At 44.5% G+C, this 12,238-nt stretch overlaps 1 protein-coding gene across 15 annotated transcripts in view; it reads left to right on the top strand.

Annotated features, from left to right (window-relative positions):
- Ripor2 (RHO family interacting cell polarization regulator 2) overlaps window positions 1-12,238 on the top strand; it is a 223,841-nt gene that overhangs the window by 153,438 nt on the left and 58,165 nt on the right. For 11 of the 15 annotated variants that reach the window (XM_017600533.3, XM_017600530.3, XM_063276412.1 and 8 more), the window contains exons 2-6: window positions 4,383-4,509; window positions 6,260-6,415; window positions 7,696-7,774; window positions 9,361-9,384; window positions 10,492-10,545. In XM_017600533.3, coding sequence (XP_017456022.1) covers window positions 4,383-4,509; window positions 6,260-6,415; window positions 7,696-7,774; window positions 9,361-9,384; window positions 10,492-10,545 — 440 coding nt within the window. Of the gene's footprint in view, window positions 1-4,382; window positions 4,535-6,008; window positions 6,101-6,259; window positions 6,416-7,695; window positions 7,775-9,360; window positions 9,385-9,414; window positions 9,439-10,491; window positions 10,546-12,238 lie in introns of all 15 variants that reach the window. The other 4 variants (XM_017600531.3, XM_063276414.1, XM_063276411.1 and 1 more) reach the window with 2 other exon arrangements.

Here is a 12,238-nt window from a genome sequence, read left to right as displayed (position 1 = left end):
CAGTGGTCTGCAATCTCAGGCAACCTCAAGAAAAGGAGTTTTGCATCCATGGATAATACATGTATTAATCTCTGTACAAACACAATGCAGATAATACCAAAGTGTTGCTGACTATCACACTCTCCTGCCTCTCTATAGACAACTGGCTATGTCTCCACAACTTTCCCATCAATGTATATAGTTTCCTGTACTTTCGTTTTTTCCATTCCTGGGGATATACTGTTGCCTGCTATGTCCTAGGAGAATTATATGACAACTTAGTATTATTATTTACTATGATTTCTGGATCTTTGAGATAGGCTCTTACTGTAGAACCCAAGATAGGACTTGAATTAGCTCCTGCTCCAGCCTCCACAGTGCTGGGATGACTTGCATGTACCACTTGGCTTGTCATTATCTTCTCTGGGATAGCTCCTTACCTTGGTGGTTATGCCACAGTGCACTCACCACGTCTGTGGTGATTTGTGTGCATGTATGATGCTGAGCGTTGAGCCCAGGGTCTTGTGATTGATAGGCAAGCAGTCCACCGGGCCTAGTAATTAACATGGATACTATTTCTCAGTGTTACCAACATAGCCTGGAATGAACATTTCTTATGTGCCTCTCTGTGCTCTTAGGTATCTCCCTCAAGCCACATGAAAGGATGAGTTTTACATTTCCTCATCACCATGTGGCACTACAACTCTACTAGGATTTTTTTTTTAAGTTAAGACATTTGGCCTAATGGAGTATCTGCTATCAAAATGTAAATTACTCTGGGGTAGGTAGTTAAATGCTCAGAACCTTACACTATGTTGGATAGTAGAGAGGGTTGAATACTAATGTAGGGCAGCTTCAGAAGCTGAGTAAACTTGCGGGACTTCATAGGAAGGCAGCAAGCTGTCTGAAGTAGATGTCTGAAAAGTAGATGGGTCGGTCACGTTTCTTCTTGCACAGACCAAATACCTGACACAAAGCAAGGCACAGAAGTTTATGTTGCCTTGTAGTTCCAAGAGATACAGCTCATCAGAGCAGGGTAGCCACACAGTGACAGTCTCATGTGCCTGTGGTCTGGAAGCAAAACTATACAGGAAGTGGAGAGCCAAGCTATCATATCCCAAGGCCCTCTTCCAACAACCCACTTCCTCCAGTGAAGTGCCACTTCCTGAAAGTTCAACAACCTTCCAAAATGGTGCCACCAGCTGAAGACCAAGTTCCAAGTGCATTTGTCCATGGGAGACAGTTCACATTCAGATGTGACATTCAGATATCCAGAGTAGGCATGGAGTGATTAAAAAAGATGCTCAAAGAAGATGCAGCATTGTAAGGTCATTTCCACGGATGAAAGGCTGTAGAAGCTGAAAGAAATGTAGCAAAGAGCTCACCCTAGACAGGAATGCTGCTGCACACGTGTAATCCCAGTACTGATGGCTAGCTGCAGAAAGACCAGGAGGTCAAAGTCAGCCTCTACTACATACCAAGTTTGAAGCCCTCTCTCAAAAACAAACAAAATGATTTGTTACCACTCATTCGGAGTCTAGAGACCTGCAGGGGTTGAGGGAGGGTAGTTTGTTCCCTCTACACTGGTCAGTTGCTCTCCACCCTGCACAACCCACTCCATTTCTTTAAGAATTTGGTCTATCCACAAGCATGTGCATGCATGCATGCATGCATGTGTGCATGTGGGGGCAGGCAGAGGAACTGATGGAAGGGTAGTGATTTCAACTTAAACTGGCTCCTGGTAGATGATCATTGCTGGGATAGACAAGATGAGTCAGAGTTAACACCTCGCCAGCCACACTCCTAACAGTCACAAGGAAAGTTTCTGAGTAACATTCCATCTCCCAACTCATGTATATCCTAAAATTCTCCACCAGCACCTGCTCTTAGATGCATTCATCCCCATGACAGAGAGGAGAAGTGAGCAGATGACACTGTCTTGGGACACAACTTTTATAAGGTAGCATTTCATTCACCTAATATGATGCCAGAATTTTGCAGACAGGGACTTAACACTGAATAACAAGCCAGGCATGGTGTTCAATAATCCTAGCATTCAGGAGGCTGAGGCCAAGTCTGGGCCACATAGAGAGTTATGGGCCAGCCTGGGGGACACTTTAAGATGTATTTATTTATTTTATGTATGTAAGTATACTGTAGCTGTCTTCAGACACACCAGAAGAGGGCGTCAGATCGGTTGTGAGCCACCATGTGGGTGCTGGGAATTGAACTCAGGACCTCTGGAAGAGCAGTCAGTGCACTTAACCACTGAGCCATCATCTCTCCAGCCCCTCTGGGACACTTTTAAATAACTTCAATGTTTGTTTGTTTTTACTCAAATGACTGTGCTTCATTAGACCTGTTGAGCAATTTACAAATGAGACACAATAAGATGTGACAACTTGGGACAACAGAGAAAGCTCAGCTGTTAAGAGCACTGGTTGCTCTTCCAGAGGGCCTCGGTTCAATTCCCAGCATTCATAGGGCAGCTCAGAACCAACTGTAACTCCAGTTCCAGGGGAATCTGGCACTATCTTCTGACCTCAGCCAGCACTTCTAGCTTGTGGTACACAGACATACTCAAAGACAAAAGAACCATACACATAAAATAATAACATAAAGTTTAAAAGATTTGGCCTAGACCTTGCTGCATAGAGAAAGCTGTGCTCACACTTGGATGGCACCATTGCTCCATGTGCTATGATTTAAGTAAGACGAGATTGTATGTTTTGCTTGTTTCTTTTAAACCCAAACTCTGCATAGTTCTATCTCATTACATTTAAAATTCAAGAGAATCCCTTCTGTCTTTTGCAGCTATGAGGTTTTTGTCCCATCCCATGGAAAAGCCAGCCTACTGCCACCTGTCCCCAGACTGACCTCCCTGTGAGTGAGCACCTGGTCCCCAGGAATAAGGCACGCTTCTCCCTGAGGTGGAGAGACTTAAACCCCTGTGACAGTGCGGAGGGAGTCTGCTCTCTGAGGGTTTAGCTGTTCTCTCTTTCTCTGGGGTCCTTAAAGAACAATGGGTGATAGTTCCCAAACGCACTAATTGGTGTGTGTCTACCTTTGGAGGTTTCGATGTGTACACTGTCCTATTCCTGTGAGCTCAGCCCCTGCCTGGGTTGACATCACTTGCTGAGACAATAGTTCATACTTCGAGGCTGTCTGGCTGACAGCGGGCAGGGTTACCTCACAGTTCTAGGGCAGTCTCGTGGGGACTAACCTTGGGCTTCTGTCCAGCTGAAGTTGCACTTGACACTGCACTTGGTCTGTCACAGGGAATCTTCACAAAGCCAAGCAGAGAACCGAAGAAGGGATGAAAAGGGATTGAGCACTCCGTGGGCCTCCGACCTCTCTTGTGTTCTTAAATAACCCAGATTATCTCTTCTTTTGTGGGCTCTCCTTCTGTCCTTTCTTGTTTTCCCAGACAACACAGTGGCACAACCTTACCTATCAAAATAAGGAGAGAAAGCAGAAAAGAGTTTAAATAAGTTCATCTTCAAAGAAACCTCGTATTTTCAGCCTGACATGTAGAAAATCCCCTCTGCAGGCCTATGTTTTGAATTCAGGTTGGACTGGCTATCTGAAACTTTGATGGCGACTCATCCATCTGTGCAGTGCTGCTGTAACTGGATGGACTGAACCATCACCAGTGTTCTCATCTTTAGTAAACCTTGGTTGAACCTAAGAAAGAAGAGGTTTAGAAGAAGGAAGGAGAGAAAAGGAAAGAGGGAGAGGGGAGAAAGGAAGGAGAAAGGGAAGGAGGGAAGGAGAAAGGGAGGGAGGAGGACAGAAGGAAGGAAGGGAGGGAGGGAGAAAGAGGGAGCAGGAAGGAAAAGAACTCTTAATGGAAATATACATTGGGTTGGGGAGATGGGGAATAAAACCCTGGCCTCAGTGGATAAAACACTTGCTATGTAGGCTTGAGGATGAAGTGTCAAGTCACCAGAATGCACATAAATGTTGGGCAGGCATAGAAGCTGGCCTATAACCCCAGCACTGGGAAGCTGAAAATGGGATCCTTGGAGCAGGCTGGCTCAGTACACTATCCATATAGTCAATTTCTACATTCATTTGAGAGACTCTGCCACAAAGAGTGAAATGAACACAATGTACGAAGATTCCCACAGTCAACCTTGACTGCCTACATGCATATACAAACATGCCCACACACATGCAAACATACGTGCATCATATACACATACACCCAAGTCCAAAGGAAACCAAAGTGGCAGCAGTTTTGTGTGTTTGTATTTATTTTGGTCTAAATGGGTGGATCATCGTGGGAAGGTCTCAAAAGCATTTCATGACCAGGATCTCGTGAGACATTCACCTTGTCACGGCTCTGAATGTTTCAGTGTGGACCTACCTGACAGTCACCATGCTTTTCCCTCTGTCTACAGGACTGCCAACCAGACTCCCAGAAATCATGCTGGTGGGATCCCAGTCCTTCTCTCCTGGTGGGCCCAATGGCATCATCCGCAGCCAGTCCTTTGCAGGTTTTAGTGGGCTGCAGGAAAGGCGATCCAGGCAAGTGCTGGGTGTTTCTCCTGGGGTACAGCAGAAAGGGGCTGTGTGTGTATGTGTGTGTGTGTGGTATGGTGTGTGGTGTGTGGTGTGGTATGGGGTGTGTGTGTGTGTGTGTGTGTGTGTGTGTGTGTGTGCGTGCGTGCGTTTGTGGTATGGTGTGTGGTGGTATGGGGTATGTGGTGTGGTGTGGGGTGTGTGTATGTGTGATGTGTGTGTGTGTGTGTGTGTGTGTGTGTGTGTGTGTGTGTGTGTGAGAGAGAGAGAGAGCTAATGTCTTCTTCATGGAAAGGATAGCACATCCTATATTAAGTGCGAGCATTCCTATTATTTACAATTCCTTGTGCAGAGATATCTGAGGATTTAGGATGAGCTAGCCCTTTATGTGCATATATACACATGTATGCAAGTTTACATACACATTTGGCTAACTTATCCTTGCTATTATAAGAGGCCATGCCCTCACTATTGAGTATGTAACCACTCCAAGTTGTGCTTGAGGGAAAAGTTTTTAATGTAGATATGAGGGAGAGTACAGCAGTACAGCCAAGGCATCTGGAAGAGTCCCGAGTCAGGAGAGAAAGTAATACACTGAACATGGCCAGCAGACTGAACTGGGCCATGAAATGTCATGCGGAGTAGGGGGGACTGAGAGAGAGGGCCAAGAGAGAGGAGGCAAAAAGAGGACCGAGAGAGCACATGCCTAACATGGCAGGGTTATATAGGAATCAGAAGTTAGGGGAAGAGAAACCCATGGGCTGCAGTTTAGGGTTAGGAGCTCTGTGAATCCAGTCAGGATTCTAGCCAGAGGGAGCCTGGAGGCCAGCATGTGCCTTGTCATGCTAATAGGCAACACAGATCTTGTAGACTCCTTCCAGTCTTCTGAGTCCCTTTAAAGCATGTGCTCCTTTACCTTCCTGCTTCGGAGATTGTATCGGTATGAAATTATGCAGTGGATGAAGACTATGCCTCTCTCCAAATATAATTTGGGTGGGGGTTGGGAAATTGGCTCTAGTTTCTCTGGAATCTCCTCCTCTCATAAAACCAAGGAAGTTCAGAGGGGGAATGGGTAGCATGCAAGAGAAGTCGCCCTCACTAGATGAAGTTCTCCATTTCCAAGGGGAGCTCCAGGTTCAGAGAAAGACTCTGTCTCAAAAAAAAAAAAAAAAAAAAAAAAGTGAAGAGGGACAAAGGACAATACCCAAAAGTCAGCTTCCAGACACATGAGTACACATGCGCTAGCAGCCCCCAACCCGCAAAAAAAAATTAAAGTAAAAGATAACTAAGACTTCAAGCGCCATGCTTTAGTTTAATGCCTTAGAAAAATAGCTATTTGCTGGGCTTTGGACACTTTACCCAAAAGGTATCACTCAGATCCTAGCAAGACGTAAGTTTGTATCTGATATTAGGCAATGCCTTTTCTTTTCCTTTGGTTGAATATAACTTCTACCTGTTCCTTGTTTCCTCCTGGAACCTTTTATTTCTGACTCTCTATGAACTAGATCACAAGAGCACCGTCAAAAGACGTATACTGCAAGCCAGGCTATGCCTGCAGAGTAGAGTTTCTGCTCTGCAAAGCTTTCAGCAAGCAAACGTCAGGAAACAAATGTGTCGAGTTCAGTTCTGTGCTGTTCAAAGCCATGTCTCCTTCCTCCAGGGCACTAGGATGAAGGCAAGACAGTTTAAAAGACATTTCTCCAGTGGGTCCTTTGAAGCCCAAGGCTCATGGTTTCCTTTCTCTTCTTTTCTTTAGGTGTAACTCCTTCATTGAAAATGCCTCTGCTCTCAAGAAGCCTCAGGCCAAGCTGAAGAAAATGCATAATCTAGGACACAAAAATACCAACACTCCCAAAGAGCCTCAGCCGAAAAGAGTGGAGGAGGTCTACCGTGCCTTGAAAAACGGGCTTGAGTAAGAAAAATGGCCTTAACTGTGCGCTTTTGGGAAAGATCATCTTCTTCTTCTTTTCTTCTTCTTCTTCTTCTTCTTCTTCTTCTTCTTCTTCTTCTTCTTCTTCTTCTTCTTCTTCTTCTTCTTCTTCTTCTTCTTCTTCTCTTTTTCTCCTCCTCCTCCTCCTTCCCTCCTCCTCCTCCTCCTTCTTCCCTAAAGTGACCTTTTCCTTTCCTAAAGACCAGCCATAGGAAATCAGTTTTGAAAGGGCCCTGTGAGCCACTGCTGCTTTATTCTTTGGTTTGTTTTTGAGGCAGGGTCTCATGCAGCTCAGGCTGGCCTTGAACTCCATATGTAGACCTTGCAGTTCTGATCCCATCTCCACCTACAGACACTGGGACTGCTGGGAAAGAATGTGTACCAGCACACTTTCCTGGGTGTGTCCTTCTTGCTCTGTCATCCAGGCAGCTTTTGTTATAAGTCTCACAGATGGGAGACAGGCTGTATTTCACATCGTATCACGGCCTGAGGTAGGCTTGACGCAGTACTCATTTACAGCTAACCCCCTGGACTGTTGGGCTTCACTTAGACAATAGTGGACAGCCATAGCTGAAGTAGAGATTGCTGAAGAAAGGTTCCAAGCCAGATGTGGTGTGGGCCACACTTGTAATTCTACCTAGAGCTCAGGAGGCCAAGGCAGGAGGATCATCGGAAGTTCAGTCAGCCTGGGTGACCTAGTATACAAACTGCCTCAAGCAGACATACATGCAAGCAGTTTGTAAAGGGTTCCGAAGCTCTCCTGAGTGTTCTAAGGGCAGTTTGTCTTGAAGAAAACTTATGTAGCATTTGGTAAGGCAGCCACAGTAACTACCGGGTTTAACTAAACAAAATCACGTGACCCAGTCCTGTCTAACTCTTCCCTACCCATTGACTTCTGGATTTTCAGCCTCAAAGGGCCACTCCCACCACCTGTCTTTTCTTTCTTCAAACTACCCAGGATCAGCTGCGGCTACTAGACTTTCAAAATGCTCCCCAGCCACAAATCAAAGTTTTGATTCTTTTTCAAGAAGAGAGAGGGGCAGGGTCTCATTCTAGAACCCAGGCTAGCCTGAAAGTTACTATGAAGCCCAGGCTAGCCTTGAATGCCTAATAGCCCTTCAGTCTCCTGAGGGCTAAGCTTATAGGTGTGAGCCACCAGCTGACTGCAATCCCTATTCTTAGCCCCTCAGAGAAGGCTAAGGTCCTCAACTGCTCAGATTGCTCCCGAAGCCAGCCCTCAGCATGATGTCTTACCTTTGCAGTGAGTACCTGGAGTTTCACCAGACCGAGCTGGACAAATTGACTGCTCAATTAAAAGATATGAAAAGAAACTCTCGCCTGGTAGGTACCTCTGATCCTGAGGATGCTACAGCGGGGGTGGGGGTGGGGGGGTGGGAGGTTCCTCTCCTCACTTATTGGAGGGGGAGGGAGCAAGGGAGAGGAGTGTTAAAGAAAACAGATAAAACAAGGAGCAAAGCTATGGCCTCCTGGTGTGTATTTTGGAAGGAAGAATTACTAAGCCTGTTGGCTCACACGGGCAACCCCAGAAGGAAGGCTGCTGAGGCAGGAAGATGGCCAGCCTCAGACAGGGAAGCCTTGTCTCAACAAACAAACAAACACGTATACATACATACATACATACATACATACATACATACATACTACTACTACTACTACTACTAATAATAATAATAATAATAATGGAAAAAAGATGTTTTTCTTTTTAAATACTTTATTCTTTGTACCTCCAAAGTTCCGAGTTCAATTCCTATGACCCATTTGGCAGCTCATGATCTGATGCCCTCTTCTGGTGTACAGGCATGCATTCAGACACAAAGCACTCATATGCTAAGATACAGCATTACAGCTTTAAAAGAAAACTCTTAAATAATATAACAAAATGATCTGTCGCTGTTTTTTTTCCTAGCATCTCCTTAGTACATTCAGAAATGAGAACATTTGCTTTATCTTCAACTTGTAAATGTAGGCCAGTGTCCTAGTTTGCTTTCTATTGCTGTGGTAAACACCACAGCAAATGGAACTTACAGAAGAAAGGGTTTATTTCAGCTCACAGGTTGTATAGTCTATTAAAGAGAGAAGTCAGGCCAGAAACCTAGAGGCAGGAACGTTAGCAGAGGCCAAGGAAGAGCATTACTTCCTGGTTTCCTCCTCATGGTTTGCTCAGCCTGCTTTCTTACAGTCTTCAGGACCATGTGCTTAGAAGTGGCACCACCTAAAATGGACAGGACCCACCCTATATTAATCATTAGTTAAGAAAATGCCCCCACAGACTTGCCTGCCTGCCAATCTGATGGTATTTTCTTAATTGAAGTTCCCTCTTTTCAGATGACCCTGACTTGTGTCAACCTGACTGAACATTGAACAGTCAGTGGCAGCAGGCAGGGAAGGAAGGGAAGAAGGTCACGAAGAGGCCAGTGTGAAAGCTCGGTTGAGCCCCATTAGAATCCATGCATATAACTAATGTCCTCTCTTCTGATGAGCTTGTGAGGACTGATTTTATTCATTTCAAAATGTTATTTATTACACCCTTCAAGACAGCAGGAAACCCCAGGAAAGTCTGCAAATGTAGACCTAGCAGTTGTGTCTAACATGTTTGCCTTTCACTTCATTGGCATGTAGACTGAAATGCTTTTGGGGATTTGTTTATGAACCCTTCAAACTGCCAAGCAGCCACAAGAACAGAGTGCAACTGTAGAATCGCAGAAGTCAGGCAATGCCTGCTCTTGAGAGTGCTCCAAATAACCCGGAGTTTACTCATTAAAAGCAAATGCCAAGAATCCAATAGAATTTGGTGGGGCTGCTGATTCCTTCACAGGCAATGTATAGATGGGAGCTGAGCCTTTATTAAAGTGGGCAGGGTCTGTGAGGAGATGTGTCGTAACCAGGGTCTCTTCTTTTCATTCCAGGGTGTGCTGTATGACCTAGACAAGGTAGGCTAGCATCCTGTGTCTTCATTCCAGGGTGTGCTGTATGACCTAGACAAGGTAGGCTAGCATCCTGTGATGGGGTGCTGCTGAAAATGAAGCTCTGCACTTGGAGCAGATGCCAAAATATCAGTAGAGGCCCTTTAGGGGATGGTAAGACTCCAGATGGAGGATGAGTGGGGCTGGGGGTGGTCCATGAGCATCAAGGCCCATGGAATCAAAGATGAGGGGAAACAAGGCCTCCAGGATGTGGGTTTTCTCTGGAACTTGTATTTGGAGATCCTCACAGTGTAGCTGCCTGTTTCATCAAATCCAAGACATTTCTGATTAGAAAACATCATGATTGTTTATATACCATTAAAATGGTTCCATATATATATAACATAATGTTTCAAAAATATAAAAGTAGAAAGAAATGATTCCAATTAAATCTAATTCTTCCTTTTCATGTAAAGTATATATTCTTGTTGACAAAATTCTTTTAGGCCTTTTAGAAGGGAGATTTTTATCTCTTCCTTTTTAGTTGTATACAATATCACTCTCCATGCCATTCTATATACATAGCTTTCTTTCGATGCCTAATCTAATTATGGCATTCCCCAAAAAGATATTTTAAAGGGCAATTAAATCAAATGTATGTTACAATATTTAAAACTCATAGGGATAACATGACTAGCTGTATCTGTGAGCCCAAATGTATGGTTATCACAATACACAAATAACAATTATAAAGTGTGTCCCAGTTCTAGATTCAATTGCACAATCCAATGTGCAGAAGTTCATTTTAGAACATATAATATATATTATGAAGAAATTTAGATGCAGTCCAAATGATACTGCTCCACCAGAAATGAAATGGATTGGCCATGTTAGTGTCTAACATAGATGATCATAATTATTTTGAGCTCATCTCTCAGGCTAGTCAGTGTTTTGAAAAATATTTTACAAATCAACATTAGGACAACCCTAAAATAGTGGCCAGGGTAGAAAGGGGAAGCAGGAAGTACATGTGGGACTTGTGTGGAGGACAGGCTAGGGAAATTTCTCTCAGGAGCCTAATGAATTGCACTGTGGATGGCTGTTCTTCCTTCAAGCTTCTCCTTTTAATTCCAGCAAATTAAAACGATTGAGAGATACATGCGACGCCTGGAGTTTCACATTAGTAAGGTAACTAGTGCTGCCCTTGACTCTGCTTCTGTATTTCTGCTCTCAGTAACTGCCCAGTGCACACCCACCCTAAGTGTGGCATGGGTTCTGGATGGATTTAACTAATAGATACCTCGGCTGACATAATGGATTTGGCTAATAGATACCTGGCTGGAGAGATGGTGCTGTAGTCAAGAGCATTGGCTGCTCGTGCTGAGGACCCAGGCTCAGTTCCCAGCCCCAACAGGGTGGCTCACAAACAATTGTAACTCCAGTTCCAGGGGCTCTGACACCTTCTTCTGGCTTCCATAAATACCAGGCATATATGTAGTACATAGGCATACATGCAAGCAAAACACCTATTCATATAAAATAGATAAATAAAATCTAAAAGAGAGGCATTAAGTAAGAAAGAGGAGGGGGGAGAGAGATGGAAGAAATACACACACACACTCACACACACTCTCACACACATATACTCACACACACATACACACACTCTCACACACATATACTCACTCACACTCACATGCATTCACACACACACACTCTCACACAGTCACACATACACTTACACACTCACCCAATAAGAAGGTGAAGCCTGATTATCTGGCACCATTTGGACTTCACTTTCATAAACATGAACAACTTACATGAATTTTCCCTACTATTGATCCGTGATTTCACAAAATTGTTTTCAGTAAATAACCTCATTTTTGTATTTTTTAAATGCTTAATCCTGGGGCTGGAGAGATGACTCACTGGTTAAGAGCACATACTGCTCTTGAATTCACAATCCCTTGATGCACAACTGCCTATGACTCCAGCACCAGGGGATTTTGTGCCCTCTTCTGGCTTCCAAGGGCACCTGCACTCAAGTACACACACTTGCATATAAGCAGACATACACAATAGACACATGATTAAAAATAAAATAATCTTTAAAAGAAGAAGAAAGGCTGAGTCTAGGCTTAGGAGGATATTCTGTGATCAAGAGTACTTGCTACACAATTACACAATCATGAGGACCAGAATTTGGATCCCAGTACCATGCCACAAGCTGGGTATCCCGAAAATGCCTGTAACCCAATTCCAATTGGGGCCAAGTCAAGAGGGTGGGTGGGGCTTGTTGGCCTTCCACTTAACTGAGAAAACCTGAGCTACAGGTTCAAGGAGTGACCCCTCCTGCTTCAAAGGAATAGTCTATTGAGACTAATAGACAAAGACAGCTGGTGCCATCTTCTGGCTCCTGCACACACACATATACTCACACACACATATACATGCACTCACACATTCACACTCACACACACACACACTCACACATATATACTCACACTCATACACCTTCACACACACATACTCCCACACACTCCCACACTCACATACACTCACACACACGTAGACACACGCACAGATGCATTGGTAAAATACTGACTCCAACATTGTGATAATAGCTTTGCATACAACACATTTTCTCTTTGACATAAAACAGGACCTTCCCAATGCTTCTTCCACATGTAGAAGGCCCCTGTCCTCATTGTCTAACCCCGCAGCCCAGCATGGACCTACACATTTTCCAAAGTGTGCCCCTACTTCTCTGTGTCTCCCCATAACCCGTCTCTACCCCCATCCCTCCCTCCCTCTGTCTCTCTATTTGAGGCAGGATCTCAATGGCCTGGAGTCCACACCCTCCTACCTCAGCCTCTCAAGT

This window comes from Rattus norvegicus, chromosome 17, assembly GCF_036323735.1.
Source record: "Rattus norvegicus strain BN/NHsdMcwi chromosome 17, GRCr8, whole genome shotgun sequence".
In the NCBI taxonomy this organism is placed as follows: Eukaryota; Metazoa; Chordata; class Mammalia; order Rodentia; family Muridae; genus Rattus; species Rattus norvegicus.
The sequence above is the reverse complement of the archived record's forward strand: the minus strand, read 5'-3'. Positions and strand labels throughout refer to the sequence as shown.